Below are 25,222 nucleotides of genomic sequence, written 5' to 3' on the forward strand. Positions count from 1 at the left end.
GGCGTTGGCGTCTACTCACATCTGCACTGTGAAGAGAGAAGGGGGACTACACGGAGGCTGCACATGGGCCTCCTGCTCATTTAATCCTCTCGACTCAAGGTTGGTATCCGTTCACATGGTCGACCATGTTATGGTCGACAGTCATTAGGTCGACCACTATTGGTCGACATTGACATGGTCGACATGTACACATGGTCGACACATGAAAATGGTCGACACATGAAAAGGTCGACATGAGTTTTTTAACTTTTTTTTCTTTTGGGGAACTTCTCCATATTTTACGATCCACGTGGACTACGATTGGAACGGTAATCTGTGCCGAGCGAAACGGTAGCGGAGCGAAGGCACCATGCGAGGGGACGTGGTGCACTAATTGGGGTTCCCAGTCACTTTACACAAAAAACGACACCAAAAAAAGTAAAAAAACTCATGTCGACCTTTTCATGTGTCGACCTTTCATGTGTCAACCATTTTCATGTGTCGACCATGTCAATGTCGACCAATAGTGGTCGACCTAATGACTGTCGACCATAACATGGTCGACCATTCATACCGGAACCCTCAAGGTTAACTACCAGCAACAGCACACCCACTTTGGCACTCCACCTTTAAATATTAACATGAACACTTTCTGGTAAATTGCATTAATCCACAAAGTTTCACAAAACTTTTATTTTAATTACCTAAAAAAGATACTTTGAAACATGACCAGCTTATCACTGGGTATAACTGTTTCAAGCAAAACGTTCTCCTTTATATTGACTGACATCCATTCAAACACAGAGTAAGGACCGCTTTGAAAAGGCGGCACATTTGTTTAAGAATACAACAGGTGTGAAATACACAGTTTCCTAGTTCTTGTTTGCTCCTGTAATTTAATCTCACTGCAACCATTGTATATTTAACACAATATTTTACCTTTATGGAGTTATTGCAGAAGATGTATAAAATGGCAACTGCAAGAGTGCTCCGAAGTAAACTGTAAAGTGCTGACACAAGTCCAACTGTTGCTGCAATAGAAAATCAACCAATCATTACATACATAATTTATTTTAAATAGATTTCTCATAACTAAATAATTTATGTTTAGTATATGGTAGTCTTAGTCTATAATAGTATATAGCACTGTTGCCAAACTAGTAGTGCTCATGAGAAGAAGAGATGAAATCTGGTGTACATGAGAAAATGCTGTTCATTGGGGATTATTCAGGTTTGATAGCAAACCAAAAAAGCAAGCAACTGGGCAAAACTATGTTGCACTGCAGGTGGGGCAGATATAACATGTGCAGAGAGATTCAAAATTGGGTTGGTTATATTGTTTCTGTGCAGGGCAAATACTGGCTGCTTAATTTTTACACTGCAATTTAAATTTCAGTTGAACACACCCCACCCAAATCTAAATCTTTCTGCACATGTTATATCTGCCCCCCCTGCAGTAGTCCTAATTTTGTACACATATGTGGGTACATTAACCATTTAACTGGCATGGTCAGATCACATGCGATCGCACTGCCCTACTGTGTCCCCCAGTTTTTAACGAGGAGACCCGTTCCGCAGATGTGCATAATATAATATGTAAAAAACATACTTTTTAAACTATATTAAATAAAACATTAAAAAAAACAATTATATGAACGGTTTTGAAAGGAAAAAGTGGTTAAAGGTAAGCAACACCTGCTCACCAGTAAGTATGATACTGCCATCATTGCTCTGATACTTGAAAGTTAATACACCTCCCTCCCCACCCCCAAGTTTTGTATTTTTTGTATTACTGCATGAAACCTGTGTCCAGTATAATGTGCTCCTTTACATTTTCAGATACCTGTATCTGAGTTTTAATTATGTTATCTTATAAATCTGTGTGTGTAGTATGTATTATATCTGACCTAAAGTGAGTTTGTTTGCCCTGCAATTGAATGTGCATTTAAAACTGGAAGTGAATATGCTTTTTCTTGTGGAATTTAATGTTTTGGGGGTTTTATTTCAAATGGAAGTGAATGTGTGCTTTTGCTGTAAAAGAGATTGGGTTTTGTAGTGGCTGTGGAGCTACTGTACATATGTTAAAAATCTATCATTTCATGGAACTCTACTGTAGGTGCATTTGAAACTGAATACAAAGGTACAGCGCTTGGAATAAATACAGTATTAACACAATAAAAAAAAAGATACATATATGACTTGTAACAGTAAGAGGTAACAGTAGCAGTATTGTAAAAGCTACAGTTAACTTATCACACAGAGGTAGTCACGCAAAGAGGGAAATTAAATTGACGGTGGGAAATGTAAAAAACCCAGCAGAGCAGGGTGTTTCCCACAGCCGCAGGGTTTTGCTATTCAATTTCTGGACTGAAAATGGGATATACGTCTCCTTTTACGCACCTCCAGAGCAAGACTGATTTTTCCTAAAATCGTTCATTTTAGGAAAAATCACCAGGACTTTCTCTTGATTGTCGACAGTTCACCATGTCAACATATCATCCTAGTAGACATGATGAACATCACTATGGTCACGGTCGAAATGCTGAGCATGCCAGCATGCTGTGAGTTGACAGTTTGACTGTCGATATTCTCATGTCGACCTGATGACTGTCGGACAATTATACCACACTCATTTATGAGTGGCGTCAATGGGTACTCAAATAAAGCAGGCTAAGGAGAACGGTGTGCTCCCAAATCACCGCACAGAAGAAAATTAGGAGTAAAATGGTATCAATGGTATTATAGTGATGATGAGTTATTATGAATGAAACCTTAAATCTAGAATAACATATTAATGATACGATGGCTACAGATATGTCCTCATTTGGGTGGCCAGTCCTGGGATCGGGATCGGCGGGATCCCAGGATTTAGGCCAAAAATAAGCCGGGATTCAATCCCGAGATTCTAAACTCCAATCCCAGGGATTTCGGGATCAGGCAGTCCTTTTTTAATGTAGGGCAGCGTTGAGAGTCCTCAGGAGGCTCAGACACTGCCTGGCTCCCCCTGCACAGCGTGACGTGAAGTCAAAGGTCTCACTGCGGAGCCAGCTGCCCGCCGCATGGACCTCAGCAAATCGGAGGAAGTTACCCACCCATCCAGGTACCATGGTGGTGAGTTATGTGTGTTGTGCGGGGCAGTGCGGGGGGGAGGGGATAGATGACACGGGAATCAAATCAAACCTGGGTATACCGGGAATCCCAGGATTGACCATTTTTCAATACTGATACCCGTAAACTAAAAAAAGGCCCGAATTGGCCACCCTAGTCCTCATATATCTTTGCTGCAGTCATGGCAAACAGCCCCTCTCGGCACACCAGGTCGCGTGAGAATCTTCTATCATCAGGTGGCTTTTTTGCTTCTTTTATGTTGAAAATGTGTATTATTCGCAAAACAATGTGAATAGGATGCACGAGGACATTGTCATGATTAATTTGATATATAAGACTTGTATATCTGTGTGTCTCTCAATCTGTACAAAGTGCTACAATGTAGCAATACAATACAAATTCGGTTCTACTCCGGATACAGTCGCAGTCACATGCAATATACAAGTGTCATATATCAAATTAATCAGCACAGCCTCCTTATGCGTCCCAGTCGCATTGCGTTGTAAATAAGACTGTAAAAAAGGCCTTAATCACAGAGTTGTACAGGACCTGGCAGCTCACTCATGCCAGGCATCTTGCGCTGCATGGCATATCGATACTGTATGTATGAGAACACATCTCAGCTTAACATTTATAAAGTACATTCTATACAATTATACATAGTAGCTGATTAGTTGCCATGGGCAGCTTCTCCACTCTTTTCACTGCTTCATGAATAGACCCCTTAGGGGTCTATTTACTAAGCCTTGGATGGAGATAAAGTTGCAGTAGATAAAGTACCAGCCAATCAGTTCCTAACTGCCATGTCACAGGCTGGGTTTGAAAAATGACAGTTAGGAGCCGATTGGCTGGTACTTTATCTCCAGCGACTTTATCTCCATCCAAGGCTTAGTAAATAGACCCCTTAGGGGTACATTTACTAAGCAGTGATAAGAGCGGAGAAGTGAGCCAGTGGAGAAATTTCCCCATCAACCAATCAGCAGCTCTGTATCATTTTATAGTATGCAAATTATAGATGTTACTTCAGTGCTGATTGGTTGTCATGGGCAACTTCTCCACTGGCTCACTTCTCTGCTCTTATCACTGCTTAGTAAATGTACCCCTTAGTGTGGAAATGTTTTACCAGTTGTGAGCTGCAGATCGCAATAAGCAGTGACAGGGGGTGTAAGAAATAGGAATAAATGATTAATCATTTTAAAATACATCAAAACACTGTCATGGATAAACAAATGTAAAATAACAATCTGTTCTCAGTAGTGCAGATTTGAGCTTCCACTTTTTGAAGATTTATTAATAAACCTTTTATGTGTAAGATTGTCTTTATTTTCTAGATGGCACAGGAAAGAAACACACACTGCAGTGGGGGAATTTGAAGCGTTATACTTGGTAATTTTACGTTGCACAATTTATTATTATTATTATTATTATTATTATTATTATTATCCTTTATTTATATGGCGCCACAAGGGTTCCGCAGCGCCCAATTACAGAGTACATAAACAAATAATCAAACAGGACAACAGCAAATTACAGTTGATGACAGTATAGGACAAGTACACGGTAAATAAACATAGTTACATCAGCAGATGACACTGGAATAGGTATCAGGTGGCAGAAGACTGCTGGATTTGGTGCAGTTGAAGATCATTAAAGTAAGAAAGGATAAGCACATGAGGGAAGAGGGCCCTGCTCGTGAGAGCTTACATTCTAAAGGGGAGGGGTAGACAGACAGGGGTGACACAGATGGGGTACATAGAGAGCGTAGAACAGAGGGTTAGGATGAGATTTGGCTAGGTTTGGTGAAGCAGTGGGTCTTGAGAGCCCGTTTGAAGTTTTGTAGAGAGGTGGAGAGTCTGAGGGGGAGAGGTAGGGAATTCCAGAGTAGTGGTGCAGCACGTGAAAAATCTTGGAGGTAGGAGTGGGAGGAAGTAATCCATAGGCAGGAGAGTCGGCGTGCATTAGCAGAGCGAAGAGGACGTGTGGGAATGTAAAGGGAGATAAGGTCAGAGATGTAGATGGGAGAGGAGTGGGTGAGGGCTTTGTAAGCGAGTGTGAGAAGCTTGAAATGGATTCTGAAAGGGAAGGGGAGCCAGTGAAGGTCTAGTAAGAGAGGAGAGGTGGACATAGTGCGTTTGGTGAGGAAGATGAGCCGGGCAGCAGCATTGTGGATAGATTGGAGTGAAGAGAGGTATTTGTCAGGAATGCCAGTCAGGAGGAGATAACAGTAGTCCAGTCTGGAGATGACCAGTGAGTGGATTAGAGTCTTAGTAGCATCCTGGGTCAGAAAGGGTCTGATCCTGGAAATATTTTTTAGATGAAAACGGCAGGTTTGTGAGAGGTGCTGAATGTGTGGTTTGAAGGAGAGGGAGGAGTCAAGAATTATTCCAAGACAGCGCACTTGGGGGCTAGAGGAGATAGTAGTGCCATCAATAGATAATGAGATTGTAGGAGGTGAGTTTATGCGGGAGGGAGGGAAGATGATCAGCTCGGTCTTAGGCATGTTAAGTTTAAGAAAGCGCTGGGACATCCAGGAAGAGGTAGCAGAGAGACAGTTGGAGATACGAGTGAGGAGAGCAGGGGAGACGTCTGGAGAGGAAAGATAGATTTGGGTGTCATCAGCATAGAGATGATATTGGAAACCAAAAGAACTAATGAGCTTACCTAGGCCCTCATTCCGAGTTGTTCGCTCGCTAGCTGCTTTTAGCAGCATTGCACACGCTAAGCCGCTGCCTACTGGGAGTGAATCTTAGCTTTGCAGAATTGCGAACGAAAGATTCGCATAATTGCGAATAGAAATTTCTTTGCAGTTTCTGAGTAGCTCAGGACTTACTCTGCCACTGCGATCAGTTCAGTCAGTTTCGTTCCTGGTTTGACGTCACAAACACACCCAGCGTTCGCCCAGACACTCCCCCATTTCTCCAGCCACTCCCGCGTTTTTCCCAGAAATGGCAGCGTTTTTCCGCACACGCCCAGAAAACGTCCAGTTTCCGCCCAGAAACACCCACTTCCTGTCAATCACACTCCGATCGCCAGAAAGATGAAAAATCCTCAATATGCCGTGAGTAAAATACCTAACTTTTGTGTAAAATAACTAAGTGCATGCGCTCTGCGAACCTTGCGCATGCGCAGTAAGCGACTAATCGCAATATAGCGAAACTCGCCAACGAGCGAACAACTCGGAATGAGGGCCCTAGTGAGGACGTATAGGGGTATATGCAATTGCCGGCGAATCGCAGCAATTTTTCGCCCGTTTTTTAATTCGACACAATTCAACCGTCGAATTCCGGCAGGCGGGTGCCGGATTTCTACATATTCAATAAAAAACGGATTAGACAATCCCGCTGTCGAAAAACGGCCGATTTGACGGATTTTGATTAGATTTTAATAAATGCTAAAAAAGGGAAAAAACTCGAAAAAAAATTGCGTGGGGTCCCCCCTCCTAAGCATAACCAGCCTCGAGCTCTTCGAGCCGGTCCTAGTTCTAAAAATCCGGGGGGAAAACTGACAGGGGATCCCCCGTATTTTTAAAACCAGCACCGGGCTCTGCGCCTGGTGCTGGTGCAAAAAATACGGGGGACAAAAAGAGTAGGGGTCCCCCATATTTTTTACACCAGCATCGGGCTTCACTAGCTGGGTAGATAATGCCACAGCCGGGGGTCACTTTTATACAGCGCCCTGCGGCCGTGGCATTAAATACGCAACTAGTCACCCCTGGCCGGGATACCCTGGAGGAGTGGGGACCCCTTCAATCAAGGGGTCCCCCCCTCCAGCCACCCAAGGGCCAGGGGTGAAGCCCGAGGCTGTCCCCCCCATCCAAGGGCTGCGGATGGGGGGCTGATAGCCTTTTGAAAAATGAAAGAATATTGTTTTTTCCAGTAGCACTACAAGTCCCAGCAAGCCTCCCCCGCATGCTGGTACTTGGAGAACCACAAGCACCAGCATGCGGGAGAAAAACGGGCCCGCTGGTACCTGTAGTTCTCCTGGAAAAAAAATACCCAAATAAAAACAGGACACAGACACCGTGAAAGTAAAAGTTTATTTCATACATGCCGACACATACTTACCTATGTTGACCCGCCGACTGCCACGTCCAATGTCGCCGACGATCCGGGGTACCTGTGAATAAAATTATACTCACCTCAATCCAGTGTCCTGTGATTTGTAATCCACGTACTTGGCAAAACAAAAAAACGAATACCCGGACCACACGGACTGAAAGGGGTCTCATGTTTACACATGGGACCCCTTTCCCCGAATGCAGAGACCCCCCGTGACTCCTGTCACAGAAAGGTCCCTTCAGCCAATCAGGAAGCGCCACTTCGTGGCACTCACCTGATTGGCTCTGCGCGTCTGAGCTCAGACGCGCATTGCACAGCCCCCTCCATTACTTTCAATGGTGGGAACTTTGCGGTCAGCGGTGAGGTCACCCGCGGTCAGCGGCTGACCGCGGGTAACCCCACCGCTGACCGCAAAGTTCCCACCATTGAAACTAATGGAGGGAGCTGTGCGATGCGCTGTCTGCCAGCTCAGACGCGCATATAGCCAATCAGGAGAGTGCCACGAAGTGGCGCTTCCTGATTGGCTGAAGGGACCTTTCTGTGACAGGAGTCACGGGGGGTCTCTGCATTTGGGGAAAGGGGTCCCATGTGTAAACATGGGACCCCTTTCAGTCCGTGTGGTCCGGGTATTCATTTTCTTGTTTTGCCAAGTACGTGGATTACAAATCACAGGACACTGGATTGAGGCGAGTATAATTTTATTTTCAGGTACACCGTGGATTCTACTTGGACAAGTGGACAGAGGTCGGCGTGTGAACATAGGTAAGTATGTGTGTGTCGACATGTGTGAAATAAAGTTTTACTCTCACGGTGTGCATGTCCTGTTTTTATTTGGGTTTTTTTTCAGTAGAACTACAGGTACTAGCGGGCCCGTTTTTTCTCCCGCATGCTGGTGCTTGTGGTTCTCCAAGTACCAGCTTGCGGGGGAGGCTTGCTGGGACTTGTAGTACTACTGGAAAAAAACAATATTCTTTCATTTTTCAAAAGGCTATCAGCCCCCCATCAGCAGCCCTTGGATGGGGGGGGACAGCCTCGGGCTTCACCCCTGGCCCTTGGGTGGCTGGGGGGGGGACCCCTTGATTGAAGGGGTCCCCACTCCTCCAGGGTACCCCGGCCAGGGGTGACTAGTTGGGTATTTAATGCCACGGCCGCAGGGCGCTGTATAAAAGTGACCCCCGGCTGTGGCATTATCTGTCCAGCTAGTGGAGCCCGGTGCTGGTGTAAAAAATACGGGGGACCCCTACGCTTTTTGTCCCCCGTATTTTTTGCACCAGCACCAGGCGCAGAGCCCGGTGCTGGTTTTAAAAATACGGGGGATCCCCTGTCAGTTTTTCCCCCGGATTTTTAGAACCAGGACCGGCTCGAAGAGCCCGAGGCTGGTTATGCTTAGGAGGGGGGAACCCACGCATTTTTTTTTTCAGATTTTTACCATTACATAAAAAAAAAAAAATAATAATAATAATATTTTTAAAAATATATAAATAATACTTGTGCCTCCAAAATAGACAAACCAAGTACCTAATCTCTTCTAATATAAATAGATATGCTATTACCAATAAAAAAAAACACAAAAAAAAATGTTTTTAAAAATTTTTATTAGATTCCGCCAGCAAAGTGTGGCGGATTGAAAATGACGAATTTACTGTCTAAAAGCACTGTTGTCGAATTTACAATCTTCAATTGTATATACTTTTGTCAAATTGCCGCATTTGTACCATTGCAGAAATGTCGAATTTGACAAATGTCGAATTTCAAAAAGTCGAATTTGGAAAGTCAGTTTTTTTGACGAAAAGTACTGAATTGCATTGTCAAATTTTTTTTGGGGGCGAAAATGTCCCGTTTTTCGACATTTTCGGCAATTCGACCGCAATTGCATATACCCCATAGAGAGAGAATAGAAGAGGACCAAGGACAGAACCTTGGGGTACCCCTACAGTTAGTGGAAGTGAGGGGGAGGTGGAGTCATGAGAGGAGACAGAGAATGAACGGTCAGAAAGGCAGGAGGACAGCCAAGCGAGGGAAGTGTCACGCAGACCAATGGAGTGAAGGATTTGCAGTAGGAGAGGATGGTCCACAGTGTCAAAAGCAGCAGAGACAATAGAAAATGACTGCTTTTATTCATAATAGTACATTCTTCCTCTTACGCCCTTCTCAAACAATTACGCGTACACATGAAATAAATTAGAAGACAAACAGAGACTCTATACACATTCGGAGACATACCACAAATGTAATAATGGGAAAATCAATATGCTACAACAGTGGCGTGCAGTGAGGTCAGTGGCTGGGGAGGCACTGACAGCTAACCATCTCCCTTCCCCCCCTTCCCATACAGTGGGGGGAAAAAAAAAAGTGTAGTCCCCCATACATTGCTAAAACCAGCACCAGGCAGAACCAGCCAGGGGGGTAATGCCATAGCAGGGGAGACACTCGGTATGGGGTCTCCTTGCCATAACATTAATCTGACCCCCCCCCCCCCCAAACTAGTCAGCCCAGGGCTGGAATTCCTCGGAAGTGGGGACCCCAAAAAATAAAAATGGGGTCCCCCTCCCGAGCAATAACCAGCACTGGGCTGATAGCCTAGTGCTATGCCCCGCACCTCTGGTGGCAGTGGATGCGGGGTTCATTGTTAATATTGTTCTTTACAGGTGGCCAGCAGGTCCCAGCAAGCCTGCCTCAGCATGCTGGCACTTGGAGAACCACAAGTGCCAGCATGCCCGGACATAATGGGCCCGCTGGCACCAGTAGTCCACCTGTAAAGAATAGTAAAATTGTTCTTTAAGGTGGCCTACAGGTCCCAGCAAGCCTGCCCCAGCATGCTGGCACTTGGAGAACCACAAGTGCCAGCATGTTCTAACATAATGGGCCCTCTGGCACCTATAGCCCACCTATAAAGAAAATATTAAAATAAAGACACCACACCACACTATCTTTAAAAAATTAATTTATTTGTCAGGGTCTTCACCTGGGGGCGGCGGCCTTTAAGCTCTTTTGCATGGCTGCCGCCTCCCCATGGCTTCTGGCGTCTTCACCTGGGGGGGCCACCGCATCCCCAAGGTTTCCAGCGTCTTCCTCCGGCGTCTTCACCTGGGGGGCGGTGGCCTTTAAGCTCTTTTGCATGGCTGCCATCTTCCCCAGGGCTTCCAGCGTCTTCCTCCGGCGTCTTCACCTGGTGGGCGGCGGCTGTTAATCTCTTTTGCATAGCCGCCGCCCATCCAGGACTTCAGGCGTCTTCTGTCTTCAGGAGCTCTTCACTGCTCCTCCTCTGCCGTTGGACTGACGCGCCGCTGCCTCGCGCTGACTTATATAAGTCAGCCGGAGGGGGCAGGGCGATGACGCAGCGAGCCGTGATTGGCTCGCGGCGGCCATCTTGAATTTCAAAAATGACAATGAGGCACCATTTTTTAAATTGGTACCGCTCCACTGCCAAACTCTGCAGAATGGCAGGCAGGGATCTTGGATCTCTGCCTGCCGCTAATAATCTCACCGCCGCCTGCACCTCCGCCGCCTCCCACCGCCCGCACCTCCGCCGCCACCGACACCCGCACATCCGCCGCGCCCACACAGTGATTAACAGCGGATCCAGTGATCCTGTGGCCTCACTGACAGGGGCGTGCTTTCATGGGTTGAAAGCACGTCCCTGTTTAAAAGCGGAACCTCTAATGGTGCCGCTTTCCAATGCATTTTCAATGGGCTATTAATGCCCATTGCTAGTCCCCGCCTGCTCCCACACCTTTCCCATTCACACAAGGAGGCACCACGATCGGTGCTTCCAACCCCATTTAGGCAGGGATAATGATTACATTAATATAAAGGAGATATGTATGACACAGAATATGTCTCATAAGTATCTTCTTTATATTATTTTAGTCATTAAAGACAGGATAGGCACTGCCTCCCCTGACTGCACGTCCCTGCTCTACTAGTATTCACACAGAAAAATGCACATATTTCAGTACTCCAAGTGTAAAGTATAGGTCAGATGTGACACGATTTGAAATGTTATTTTTCTTACTGCCTAGAGGATGCTGGGATCCACATTAGTACCATGGGGTATAGACGGGTCCACTAGAAGCCACTGGCACTTTAACATTTTGAGAGTGTGGGCTGGCTGGCTCCTCCCTCTATGACTCTCCTACCAGACTCAGTTTAGAAAATGTGCCCGAAGGAGCCGGTCACAGCTAGGGGAGCTCCATAGGAGTTCTTTTAGTTTTATTATTTTCAATAGAGTTTAGGCACAGGAAGGCTGCTGGCAACAGCCTCCCTGCTTCGAGGGACTAAGTGGGGGGGGGGGGGGGGGGGGAGAGTAATGTCCGCCCTGCGGGGTCTGAGCAACTATCTCCTCTGACAGGACACTGAGCTCCTGAGGGGATCGAACGTTCCCTGCCACAGGGGATCGCTCACCCCAACAGCATGCCGCCACCCCCTTACAGAGCCAGAAGATCAGTGGCGAGTGAATCACCAGCCCACCTGGCAAGCGGGGAGCCGGTGTGAAGATGGCAGCAACAGGGTAGGGAGTGCAGTACTAACTGCGCTCTGGGGCTCAGCGGTACATAGTGTGGCACTGTGAGGGGCGCCCTGAGCAAGCACCTACACTCTACACTGACCACCAAGCCAGGGTCCCAGGATCGCTCACAGCACTTTTCCTCAGGCCAGTATAATCTTCAGAAGAGCGGGAAGCAGTGCCATGAAAGGGGGCGGAGCTTCTCCTCAGAGCGGACCCAGCAGCGTTCAGCGCAATTTTCCTGCCTGTAGAAGCGCTGTCAGTGAGAGCTGTCCCTCCAAATCAACTCCAGCTATCTTATACGGTGCCAGGGGGTTGTAGAAGGGTCGGAGGCTGTATATCTGTGCTGTGTAACCTATTAAGGTACACAGTAAGCGCTGGTTAGGGGTCTCCCTATCTTCTAGCGCTGTGTGTGGGTTGGCTCCAACCTCTGTGTCTCTCTTGCCATTCTTGGGGGGGAAACTCTGTCTGCCCTTCCCTGTGTGTGTGTGTGTGTGTGGAGTGTTTGTGGTCTCCATTCAGCTATGTCCAGGGACTCTGTGTCATATGCTGCAGACGATATGTCCTCTCAGGATGATCCCATTCCATGTAATCAGGATTGCACTGTGTCTGCGCAGGTCCCAGTAAGGGAGCCTGAGAGGTTAGCCTCAATTAAAAGTATGATTTCTCAGATTTCTACTACAGTTGCACAAAATGAGTCTGCAACTCAGGTTTTACAGACCTCTATGGCAGTTTGGTCCGGTTCTGTTACCTCAGGGCCCCCTAATGTACGCTCCCAAAAACGTGCTCTTGCCCAGATTATACAAGATGACACGGATACCGATTCTGAAACGGCAGACGGTGATGGGGATGTGCTGCAGGGGGCGGCATCTCTTGCAAAAGGGGTGCAGTTGATGATAGAGGCCATTAGAGATGTGTTGAATATTGCTGATACAACACCTGAGCAGGTTGAGGAGGCTTACTTCACTGACAATAAGAAAGCCTCGCTAACCTTCCCAGCGTCTAAGGTATTAAATTATATATTTGAGAAAGCCTGGGAAAACCCGGAGAAAAAATATCAGATCCCTAGAAAGGTTCTGGTTGCTTTCCCTTTCCCTGAGGAGGATAGGAAAAAATGTGAAAACCCACCCATAGTTGACGCGTCTGTATCCAGACTCTCTAAAAAGGTGGTTTACCTGTCCCCAGATTTACCGCGTTAAAAAAAACAGCTGATCGCAAGATTGACACTACGCTCAAATCCATATACACGGCTTCAGGGGGACACTACGTCCTACTATTGCCTGTGCATGGATTTCCAAAGCCATAGTAAAGTGGTCATGCACGTTACTTGAGGATTTGGATACAATGGATAAAAGTGATATTGAATTGTTTTTGCGTAACATTCAGGATTCTGCAGAATTTATGGTGGAATCAATGAAAGACCTGGGTTCGATGGCTGCAAGGATATCTTCCATGTCTGTCTCAGTTTGTAGAGGACTTTGGCTGTGCCAGTGGTCTGCCGACGCGGAATCCAGGAAAGGTGTGGAGACCCAACCCTACACAGGTCAGGCTCTCTTTGGGGAAGCTTTGGATGCGTGGATTTCCACAGCTACAGCGGGTAAGTCACCTTTTCTTCCCTCATCTGCACCTGCTTCGAAGAAAACCTTTTCCTTCAGCTGCATCACAGTCCTTCGGTCTGCTAAAACAAGAAAGGCCAAGCCGCCCAACACCTTCTTTAGAGGAGGTCGGCCAAAATCCAAGAAACCTGCTTCTGCGGGTTCCCAGGAACAGAAGCCTGCTTCAGGTACGCCAAAGTCCTCAGCATGACGGTGGACAGCGCGGCCTGGAGGTGGGGCCGGTGGGGGCGAGACTCAGGCATTTCAGCCACGTCTGGGTGTCGTCCGGCCTGGATCCCTGGATGCAAGATATTGTGTCCCAGGGGTAGCGGCTGGAGATTCAAGATCTCCCTCCTCACCGAATCTTCAAATCAGGCTTGCTGGCTTTGCTGGCAGACAGGGTTATCCTACAGGAAGCCATCCAGAATCTGGTGGAGTCACAGGTCATTGTACCAGTTCCACCCCATTTGCAAAACAAAGGTTACTATTCGAACCTTTTCGTAGTACCGAAACCGAATGGTTTGGTAAGACACATTTTGATCTTAAAATCGCTAAACCCCTTTCTGGGGAGTTCAAGTTCAAAATGGAGTCTCTGAGGGTGGTGATATCAGGTTTGGAGATGGGGGAATTCCTGGTATCCCTGGATATCAAGGATGCGTCCCTCTACATTCCAATATGGCCGCCGCATCAAGCTTTTCTCTGATTCGCACTGTTAGACAGTCATTTTCAGTTCCTGGCCCTGCCATTCGGCCTCTCCACATCAAGGGTATTCACCAAGGTGATGGCGGAGATGATGGTTCTCATCCGCAGACAGGGGGCGAACATAATTCCGTATCTGGACGATCTGCTGATAAAGGCATCGTCCAAGGAGAAGCTGTTACAGTCATTTGTTCTCACTACCCATCTACTCAGGGAACACGGTTGGATCCTGATTCTTCCAAAATCACATTTGGAGCTGACCAGGAGGTTGTCCTTTCTGGGAATGATCCTCGACACGGAAGTGTAGAGGGTGTTTATTCCGGAGGAGAAAACGTTGGTGATACAAACAATGGTCCGGGATATCCTGAAGCCAGCCCAAGTGTCGGTTCATCAGTGCATTCGCCTTCTGGGGAAGATGGTGGGCTCTTACGAGGCTCTGCATTATGGGAGGTTTCATGCTCGTCCCTTCCAGCTGGATCTCCTGGACAAGTGGTCGGGATCTCATCTACACATGCACCAGAGAATACGTCTGTCGCCAAAGGCCAGGATTTCACTCCTCTGGTGGCTACAATTACCTCACCTTCTGGAGGGCCACAGGTTCGGGTTTCAGGACTGGATCCTTCTAAACACGGATGCAAGTCTCCGGGGCTGGGGTGCAGTCAATTAAGGGGAGACCTTCCAAGGAAGGTGGTCAAGTCTGGAAGCCGGCCTACCAATAAACATTCTGGAACTAAGAGCCGTCTACAACGGTCTTCTCTAAGTGGCCCATCTTCTGAGGGATCGAGCCGTTCAAGTGCAGTCGGACAATGTATCGACAGTGGCTTACATAAACCGACAGGGCGGAACGAAGAGCAGAGCTGCAATGTCAGAGGTAACAAGAATCATCCTCTGGGCAGAAAAACATGCATTGGTGCTGTCAGCAATCTTCATTCCGGGAGTGAACAACTGGGATGCGGACTTCCTCAGCAGAAACTATTTCCATCCAAGAGAATGGAGACTCCATCCGGAGGTGTTCACGGAGGTAACAGATCTTTGGGGTGTACCTCAAATAGACATGATGGCCTCTCGTCGCAACAAGAAGCTTTGGTGGTATTGTTCCAGGTCAAGGGACCCGCAAGCCGTGGTGGTGGATACCCTAGTGACTCCGTGGGTGTTCCAGTCGGTGTACGTGTTTCCTCCACTACCACTCATTCCAAGAGTTCTAAAACTCATAATGAGAACAAGAGTTCAGGCGATCCTCATTGCTCTGGACTGGCCAAGAAGGGCTTGGTACGCTGATCTTCTGGATCTACTGCTAGAAGAGCCGAGGCCTCTTCGGGAGGACCTGCTGCAGCAGGGGCCGTTCGCTTATCAATACATACCGCGGCTACGTTTGACGGCATGGAGGTTGAATGCCAGATATTAGCTCGGAAGGGCATTCAGAACAAGGTCATTCTTACCCTGATACAAGCTAGGAAAGGAGAAACGTCTAAACATTACCATCGCATTTGGAAAAAATATGTCTCTTGGTGTGAGTCGACGAAGTTTCCTATGGTGGAGTTTCAACTGGGACATTTTCTCCTCTTCCTGCAAGCAGGTGTGGATATGGGCCTGAGGTTGGGATCCGTAAAGGTCCAGATTTCGTCCCTCTCCATTTTCTTCCAGAAACAGTTTGCTTCCCTCACGGAGGTTCAGACCTTTTTGAAAGGGGTTCTGCACATCCAGCCTCCCTTTGTGCCGCCTACGGCACCATGGCATCTTAGCGTGGTGCTGCAGTTTCTCCAATCGGATTGGTTCGAGCCTCTACAGGAGGTTGAGGTCAAGTTTCTCACATGGAAGGCTGTCACTTTGTTGGCCTTAGCTTCTGCTAGACGTGTGTCGAAGCTGGGGGCTTTGTATTGCAAGAGCCCCTACTTGATCTCCATGAAGATAAAGCTGAGCTCTGGACGCGTCAGTAGTTTCTCAAAGGTTGTGTCGGCATTTCAGATTAACCAACCTATTGTGGTGCCAGTGGCTGCTGACTCCTCAATTTCATCAAAGCCCTTGGATGTTGTAAGGGCTCTGAAAATCTATATGAAAAGGACTGCTCATCACAGGAAATCGGACTCTCTGTTTGTCCTGTATGATCCCAAGAAACTTGGGTTTCCTGCTTCTAAGCAGACTATATCTCGCTGGATCAGGTTCACTATCCAGCATGCGTATTCTACAGCAGGATTGCCGTGTCTTACATCTAAGGCCCACTCTACTCGTAAGGTGGGTTCTTCCTAGGCGGCTGCCTGTGGTGTCTCGGTTTTACAGCTTTTCCGAGCGGCTACTTGGTCTGAGTCGAACACGTTTGCAAGGTTCTACAAGTTCGATACTTTGGCCTCTGCAGACCTTAAGTTTGGTCAATCAGTTCTGCAGGAGCCTCCGCGCTCTCCCTCCCATTCTGGGAGCTTTGGTACATCCCCATGGTACTAATGTGGACCTCAGCATCCTCTAGGATGTAAGAGAAAATAGGATTTTAATTACCTACCGGTAAATCCTTTTCTCGAAGTCCGTAGTGGATGCTGGGCGCTCACCCAGCGCTTCGTGATCCTACAGTGGTTACTTAGTACAGTACTGCTTTGTTCTTGGTTAAGTACTGTTCTGTTACTTGGTTAAGTAATATTGTTCAGCCGTTGCTGATGTTTCAAGTTAGTTAGCTTGGTTTGCCTTGTGTGTGAGCTGGTGTGAATCTCGCTACTATCTGTGTAAATTCCTTCTCTCGAAGTTGTCCGTCTCCTCGGGCACAGTTTCTATACTGAGTCTGGTAGGAGGGGCATAGAGGGAGGAGCCAGCCCACACTCTCAAACTCTTAAAGTGCCAGTGGCTCCTAGTGGACCCATCTATACCCCATGGTACTAATGTGGACCGCAGCATCCTCTACGGACTACTAAGGATTTACCGGTAGGTAATTAAAATCCTATTTTAACATTTTAATGTCAAAACTACATTTTAAATTTCAATACTCTACAATTACAATTTTATAGAAGCATGCAGACAGGTACACTAAGGCTGGGTACAAACTGAGCAATGTGGTAAGTGTTCTGCAAACATGAATTGTGCAAACATACTTACAAATCTGCCACCCGACATACCCGGCCACCAGTAGTGACGTCAATGTCAGGGGTACATATGTGTCTGCATGAATTTATCTTTAATATTTATTTATTTACAGTTACTTATGTAATGTAGCATATTCCATTGCGCTATACAACAGTGGCAGAACAGTGATAGAACAAAACTGGGTAATAATAGTCACAGAGGTAGGAAGGCCCTGCCCGCAAGCTTACAATCTATAAGTTAATAAGCATTGATACACACGGGTAAGTGCTATCTATTGCATAATGGCCCAGCCAGATTACAAAGGTTCTTGGTGGGATGTATGATATGGTCACACCAGGGCCGTAACTAGGGGGGGGGGGGGGGGGCTAAGGGGTTATGTGTCACGGGGGCAGGATTTGAGGGGGCGCCAAGGAGTTACCAAGGAGCAGATTTTTTTGTCTTGTTTTTTTACCGGCAGTGCTGTGCTGCTCCAGTGAGACAGCAGACAGCTCCTAAGGGCAATGTATCTGACTCACCTGTCTGCCCGCAACTGGCTCCGACGCTGTGTGGATGAGCTCCAGTACCTGGGATCTCTCCCATGTTGGCTACTGTCTTAAACTCTCTTCTTTGCCATGCAGTGCTGCGACTAGCATGCAGTGCACCGTATAAGATATAGAAGCGCACTGTGCACCCAGTTAGCAGTATCAATCTCCGCTTTGCCTCCCAGATGGGGGGATTTGGTGTAGCTTATAGGGGGATGTAGTGTAGTGATGTATGTAGTGTAGTAATGTATTGCAGTATATAGGGTCATGTAGTGCACTGATGTGGTGTAGCATATAAGGGGATGTAGTGTAGTCATGTAGTGTAGCATATAGGGTATGTAGTGGAGCGCATAGGGACATGTAGTGTAGTGATGTAATTCAGTGTGTAGGGGATGTAGTATAGTGATGTAGTGCACTGGATAGGGGAATGTAGTGCAGTCATGAAGTGTTATGATATAGTGCAATGCATGGGGGCACACAGAGGAGCATGTAATTTAACACGCTGGCGGGGCATGTGACGCATATGGCATTTGAGGCATATAATAGTATTGTCCAGAAGTAGCCCACTTTTTCAACATTTTTGTTAATCTGAATATTTTAGTCTGATAGGGTTTGTTTGTTTGTTTGTTTGTTATATGTTGTTGTTTTTTTTAGGGGGGGGGGGGGGGTGTGTCAGGAGGGGGGTTCGCATAATTACTGCCTTGCCCTGGTGACGAAAATCCTAGTTTCGGCCCTGGTCACATAGCAATGTTAGCCAGGGGTCAAGAGGGGTGTAGTATGTTATGCCGTGTTACCGACCACCGTCATAACGACAGCTGGGCAAGCGCAAATGAGCCCTTTGCGGGATCGCTGCGCTCGCCACGATGCAGGCATGGTGGCGCGCTACATGCGCCACACTATCTATTCTCCCTCCAGGGGGGTCGTGGACCCACAAGAGGGAGAAAAGCTGTCGGTATGCCAGCGGTCGGGATTCCGGCGCCTGTATGCTGGTCGTTGGGAGCCCGGCCGCCGGCAAACTGAAGACCACCCGTCAAGAGGATGTGAAAGTGAGGAAGGAGAAACAATATTAGGGATGTAATTAGACAAAAAAGCTTATGACGGTTATGTGGGCGGTTCCGGAATTTGATGAGCTTGCCATGTACGAGTGAGCTGCAAGGTTCTGCGAAACTGTTAGCATTGGGCATCTTTTTTTGCAGAAAATGTATCTTAATCACAATGAGTCTAGGATGCACCAGGAGACTGGGCTGATTAATTTTATATGTGACACTTGTATATTGTCTTTGACTGAGTCTGTATACTGAGCACAATGGAACTTACACTGGAAAAAAGCTGTTGCAGGTTCAGAGACTCAGGGGATCATTTCGAATTGATTGTAGCTGTGCTAAATTTAGCAATCATGTTCCCAGACATGCAGGGGGATGCCCAGCACAGGACTAGTCCGCCCCCCCGCACAAGTACAAAAGCATTGCACAGCGGCAATGTTTTTGTACTTGTGGAGTAACTCCCGGCCAGCGCAGCCCCTGCGGATGGCCGGGAGTTGATCGTCGCTGCCCCTGGTTGCAGCGGCTGCGGGAGGTTATCTCTCCATCCTGCTCGCATCACTAGGGTGCGAGCAGGATGCGGGAGACCTGCCCACTCTTCCGGGGGTGCGGGGGGCTACCCAAAAAAACGGGAGCCTCCCGCAGCTTCCGGGAGAGTAGATAAGTATGCTACTAAGTGTCATAGAAATTCGGGAGTTAAAATGTCCAACTCTTCTATATTTATCTAATTAATGAAAGAATGTATTCGTCAGAAGTTCTTTACTATTAGGAACTTCCTACACATGAAATAAACAGTTCAGTAGCTGAGGGATTTCTACGATATAAACACTTGCTGCTCCTAGTAAGATATCATGTTCATGAATAAGAGAAGAAACATTCTCTTCAAAATTGTATCTGAAATCCGAACTTCTTCAATTAATTTGTTTCCACAAGCTGTCACATTTTCGACTCTTTCAGGTAGAGTGACCATATTATCCCTTTTACCTGTGACGCTCATGGATTACACAGGTTCTGTGGCTGATTAAAACCAGCTGAAATGTAGGCTTGAAGTCAGCCAGCCACAGAACCTGTGTAATCCATGTGCGTCCCAGGTAAAAGGGATAATAGGCTCACTCTATTTCAGCATACCTCCCAACGTGACCCTCTCCAGGAGGGACAGAATGCTCTGCTCCTGGACTTCACTCTTAATTTATGATTGCCATCATCTGTGCTGTAACGCCTTTCTTATTCATTAACCTGTTCAAAACAGGTGCAGACAATCATACATTAAGAGAAAAGTCCAGAAGCAGAGCATTCTGTCCCTTCTGGAGAGGGTCATGTTGGGAGGTATGCTGAAGTACGAGATGATTTGAAGTTATGTTGCAAAAGTCAATAAAGGTTTATATAATGCTTGCAAATAAATGTCCTTGACAGTTCCTCTGTTTCCAGTAAGATATATACAGGGTCTGGCTGGCAACTTTCAGCCTGGGGGGCAGACTCAAGCAAACTTTTGATAGGGAATGCAATGCAAAAATGGCCTTGGAACACTAAAATTGCACTGGCCCAGGGGGGCAGATGGCACACTGCCCTCCTGCCCAGCCAGCCCCTGGATATATATCATCACAGCCATAGGTGTGCGCAGGGGGGGGTGCCTGGTGCGCACAGGCACCCCCTAATGTCCGGTAACCTGATCTCACATGCCTGATGCAGCGATCGCCGAGCAGGCTGATTACTGTCCCCTCTGCGTTGCACCCTCTCAGGACTGCATTACTGACCGGACGCCTGGGTTAATCAAGGGTGCCACTGCCACCGGCTTTCAAACTCCCGGCTCCACCTCCATGTACAAAAACAGCGTGATGTGACGTGATAACGTCATGCTGCTCACAAGCCCACCCGCCACATGCCCACCTCTCTCCTTCTATTCTATGCCAACGCCAGCCACTGATGAGGAGCAGCATGCAGCCAGCATTCAATACTGGCAGGCGGTCAACAGCAGCATTGACACATCACTCATTTTTCCAGCAGCAGCAGTACTAGTCTGCGACTGTCAGTGTCAGTGAGTTACTGCAGCTTGCAGGGGAAAGAGAGGGGGAGCCAGACCAGGCTGAGGAGGAGCACTGTAATTGCAGTGAGTGCCATCAGGGGTGTTTGTTTGGTGCACACCCACTGGCATATCTATAATGGGCGCAGTGTGTGCGGTGCACACGGGCCACTGGGTCCAGAGGGGGCCCACACCACACACACTGCAGCCATTTCTTCTATACTTACCTTTCCGGCATCCATCGCTGACCATGTGTGGGCCCCCTCCTCTCCCGTAGGTGTCACCGCTGCTGCTAGCACACTGAGCGCTAGAGACTCTGGGACAGTGCCAGTGTCTACAGCGCATGCGCAGGACTCTGGAAACATGGTGCAGCGGCCATCTTTCTGAGTCCTGCGCATGTGCTGTAGACTCTGGCACTGTGCCAGAGTCTCAGCGTTGAGAGCGCTAGCAGCGGCGGTGACGGCTACAGGAGAGTGTGGGCCCCCACACACGGAGTCTGCACATGGATCCTCTCCTCTCTAGAGACGCCGCTGTGCACACCACAACATCTGACAATGCATCTGCATTATTGGGATTGGTACAGGGGTGGATATTTTATATTGCGTTGACCGTCAATAGATGGTGCTAGACACACCCCTCCGATGGTGCACCCCCTAATAAAATGTGCTGCGCACACCTATGATCACAGCTAAAATTAAGATTTTTATTTTTTTTCCTTGCAGTTCCTTACTACATCCTTCTTTAAGGATAACTTCGCTGCAGATGAGGGTATGTATAAGTATATATCCTATGGTCTTTGTACTGTATACTGTGTCACTGTTTAATATTATATGTATTGGTATATCTGTGACAAATCAGAGCAACTTTACAGTCTAGTAATTAGGACTTCATCACTTCATAATAGTAGTCACTTATTTAATAATATCCAGTGTCTATTTGCTGGTATTACTATCAGCTGGTCACTACTTAGCTAATATGCCAGCCCTGTATAGCAGTCTGTCCTATTCAGCCTATGGGGGGTCATTCTGAGTTGATCGCTAGCTGCTTTCGTTCGCAGCGCAGCGATCAGGCAAAAAAATGGCAGTTCTGCGCATACGTATGTGGCGCAATGCACATGCGAGTCGTACTCTTACAACGAACTATGTAGTTTCACACAAGGTCTAGCAAAGCTTTTCAGTCGCACTGCTGACCCGCAGAGTGATTGACAGGAAGTGGGTGTTTCTGGGTGTCAACTGACCGTTTTCAGGGAGTGAGTGAAAAAACGCAGGCGTGCCAAATAAAAACGCAGGCGTGGCTGGTGAAACGTAGGCGTGGCTGGCCGAACGCAGGGCATGTTCGTAACGTCAAAACAGGAACTAAATAGTCTGCAGTGATCGCAAGCTAGTAGGTCTGAATCTGCACAAAATTATTTTGTAGCCGCTCTGCGATCCATTCGTTCGCACTTCTGCTAAGCTAAGATACACTCCCAGGGGGCGGTGGCTTAGCGTTTGCATGGCTGCTAAAAGCAGCTAGCGAGCGAACAACTCGGAATGAGGGCCTATATTCTGTAGCTGGGATGCTCTGTGGTGCATCTGTATTCTTTCACCACTTGTTCCCTCAGCCAGGGTGCTCCGTGCTCACGCCCCCTTCTTTCAGATGCTTGTCTGCCTCAGAAGTTAGATTGCCTCCCCTGCTCACTGGATTGGTTGCTGCGACTGCTTCCTACTGCTGGTTTACTTTCAGAGTTGCCTCTCCCCTGCAGCGCCGCCTCCTTCTGTCATCAGACTGTCGGATACGAGGATGCCTACTCTGTCACCATCAGTGCTAACGCCTCCACAAGCTGTTTACAGCTCAGGTCGGGTAAGGAGAACAGCGACAGTGCTGGTGGAAGCACTAGATCAGACAGTCTACAGCCTCTGGGGACCAGTGGTGCAAGTATGCGGGTCCGCTCAGGTACCACCTGCCACACACTTGGCACCCGTGACCGCCATTACCACAATTGTAATGTGCCACAAAGTAACAAGACCATGGTGCTTGGCAGCATAACAGTGCCTCCCAGTTTGTCAGGGTTACTGGGAGCGCAACGGTGATATCATGACGCCACATCATACTTCCTCCTCTGGCAGCTGTGGCTGGCATGAAGAGAGGAGCCTGATTGCACTTTCCCACAGCATCTCTCATTTCTAATATAATGTGGATACTACTATATATGTCTATTATTATGGGGGTATTACTACATAATTCTATTGTAATGTGGACAGTACTATATATTTCTATTACACCAGAGGCACTACTACACTATATATTCCTGTTATAATGGAGGCATTATTATATATTGTTATTACATTGGGGACATTACAATATATATTTATTATACTGGGGGCATTACTATATATATTTCTATTATACTGGAGGTAGTACTATATATTTCTATTATACTGGAGGTAGTAATATATATTTCTAGACTTGCCTCCAGAGTGCAAAGAAAAGGGGCTTTGTAGTGTCGCCACGCCACTAGTGTCATGTAGTTACTCCCACTTGTGGCATGTGGCCATGCCCCCTCACAACACATGACCACACCCATTTTTCAGCACTAGTACCACTATGGAAATATTTCTACTTGCACCATTGCTGGGGGCTCTCCTCTAAGCTCTGCTCTGGTGCACTTTCAGCTACCGCCCACCGCTGCTGTCACTAGCTCTTTTCCTAGCAGTGGCTGCTCGTCAGCTCCAAGTGCGCACTCGCAAGGGGGATCAGCAGTCTGCCTGTGGTGGAGGTTTCTTTTATACTCCTCCAACTACCCTCACGTGCTACCTCTCTTCCCGCCTTCAGTATGCAGGGATCCCTCTATAGCATAGGTTCTCAAACTCGGTCCTCAGGACCCCACACGGTGCATGTTTTGCAGGTCTCCTCACAGAATCACAAGTGACATAATTAACTCCACCTGTGAACCTTTTAAAATGTGTCAGTGATTAATTAATACACCTGTGCACCTGCTGGGTTACCTGCAAAACATGCACTGTGTGGGGTCCTGAGGACCGAGTTTGAGAACCACTGCTCTATAGTGTCCGTGTGAGGCTCTAGAAGCTCCCCCAACCTATTAACCTTAGGCAGAGCCGGATTAATACTCCGGGGGGCCCAGGGCACTTATGACAGGGGGGCCCATATGGACTAATATAAAGTGTGTGTGTGTGTGTGTGTGTGTGTGTGTGTGTGTGTGTGTGTGTGTGTGTGTATACCCAGATGCCTGGGTGCCCTCCCAAAGGTACAAACAATTCCTAGGTCTCACAATAGAACATACGTGCAACAGGCAGCGACTTTAGCCAACATTTCGATATGTATTTAATAAAAAAAAATATTGGCCCTCATTCCGAGTTGTTCACTCGCAAGCCGCTTTTCGCATCAGTGCACACGCTAAGCCACCGCCCTCTGGGAGTGAATCTTAGCTTAGCAGAATTGCGAACGAAAGATTTGCAATATTGCGAAAAGATTTTTCTGTGCAGTCTCTGAGTAGGTCGAGACTTACTCTTCCAGTGCGATCAGTTTAGTGCTTGTCGTTCCTGGTTTGACGTCACAAACACACCCAGCGTTCGCCCAGACACTCCCCCATTTCTCCAGCCACTCCCACGTTTTTCCCAGAAACGGCAGCGTTTCTTCACACACACCCAGAAAACAGCCAGTTTCCGCCCAGAAACACCCACTTCCTGTCAATCACACTCCGATCACCAGAACAAAGAAAAAACCTCGTAATGCCGTGAGTAAAATACCAAACTTCTTAGCAAATTTACTTGGCGCAGCCGCAGTGTGAACATTGCGCATGCGCAGTTAGCGGAAAATCGCTGCGATGCGAAAAAAATTAACGAGCGGACAACTCGGAATGAGGGCCATTGTAAGGGATCTCTAACAGCCACTGTTAATAATCAGAAAGTTTCCCCAGCACTCCCCGCTCACTGTCATAAGGATTCAGCAATGTGGAGGTTTGAAACTTCCTGTCGTGGAGGGGGCCAGCAGTTCAACCCTGATTAGGGGTAACTGCAGGATTTGTGTATGTGTATTTAATACACAAACTACTTTATTATTCAGTCTCTGAGTGCCGCCTCTCATTCTCTTCATACACTGCAAACACTGGGAGGGCACCGGAGCAACATATCCATGCACAGGGAGTGCCGGTCTGTGATCATAGGATTTTAATTACCTACCGGTAAATCCTTTTCTCGTAGTCCGTAGAGGATGCTGGGATCCACATTGGTACCATGGGGAATAGACAGATCCACTAGGAGCCATGGGCACTTTAAGAGTTTAATAGTGTGGGCTGGCTCCTTCCTCTATGTCCCTCCTACCAGACCCAGTCTAGAAACTGTGCCCGAGGAGACGGACATACTTCGAGAGAAGGAATTACACAGATAGTGGTGAGATTCACACCAGCTCACACATAACAAGGCAAACCAGGCCAACCAGCCTGAACAACCTCAGCAACAGCTGAATAAGAATACTTAATCAAGTAACAACACAGTACTTAAACCAAGTAACAAGGCAGTACCGAACCAAGTAACAACTGCAGGAAAACGAAGCGCTGGGCGGGCGCCCAGCATCCTCTACGGACTACGAGAAAAGGATTTACCGGTAGGTAATTAAAATCCTATTTTCTCTTAG

At 47.4% G+C, this 25,222-nt stretch overlaps 1 protein-coding gene across 1 annotated transcript in view; it reads right to left on the minus strand.

Moving 5' to 3' along the window:
• The window catches only part of PCNX2 (pecanex 2), an 809,726-nt gene that overhangs the window by 425,086 nt on the left and 359,418 nt on the right, over nucleotides 1-25,222 (minus strand). The window contains exon 15 of the mRNA XM_063917734.1: nucleotides 919-1,010. Coding sequence (XP_063773804.1) covers nucleotides 919-1,010 — 92 coding nt within the window. The remainder of the gene's footprint in view (nucleotides 1-918; nucleotides 1,011-25,222) is intronic.

This window comes from Pseudophryne corroboree, chromosome 4 (genome assembly GCF_028390025.1).
Source record: "Pseudophryne corroboree isolate aPseCor3 chromosome 4, aPseCor3.hap2, whole genome shotgun sequence".
Classification (NCBI taxonomy): Eukaryota; Metazoa; Chordata; class Amphibia; order Anura; family Myobatrachidae; genus Pseudophryne; species Pseudophryne corroboree.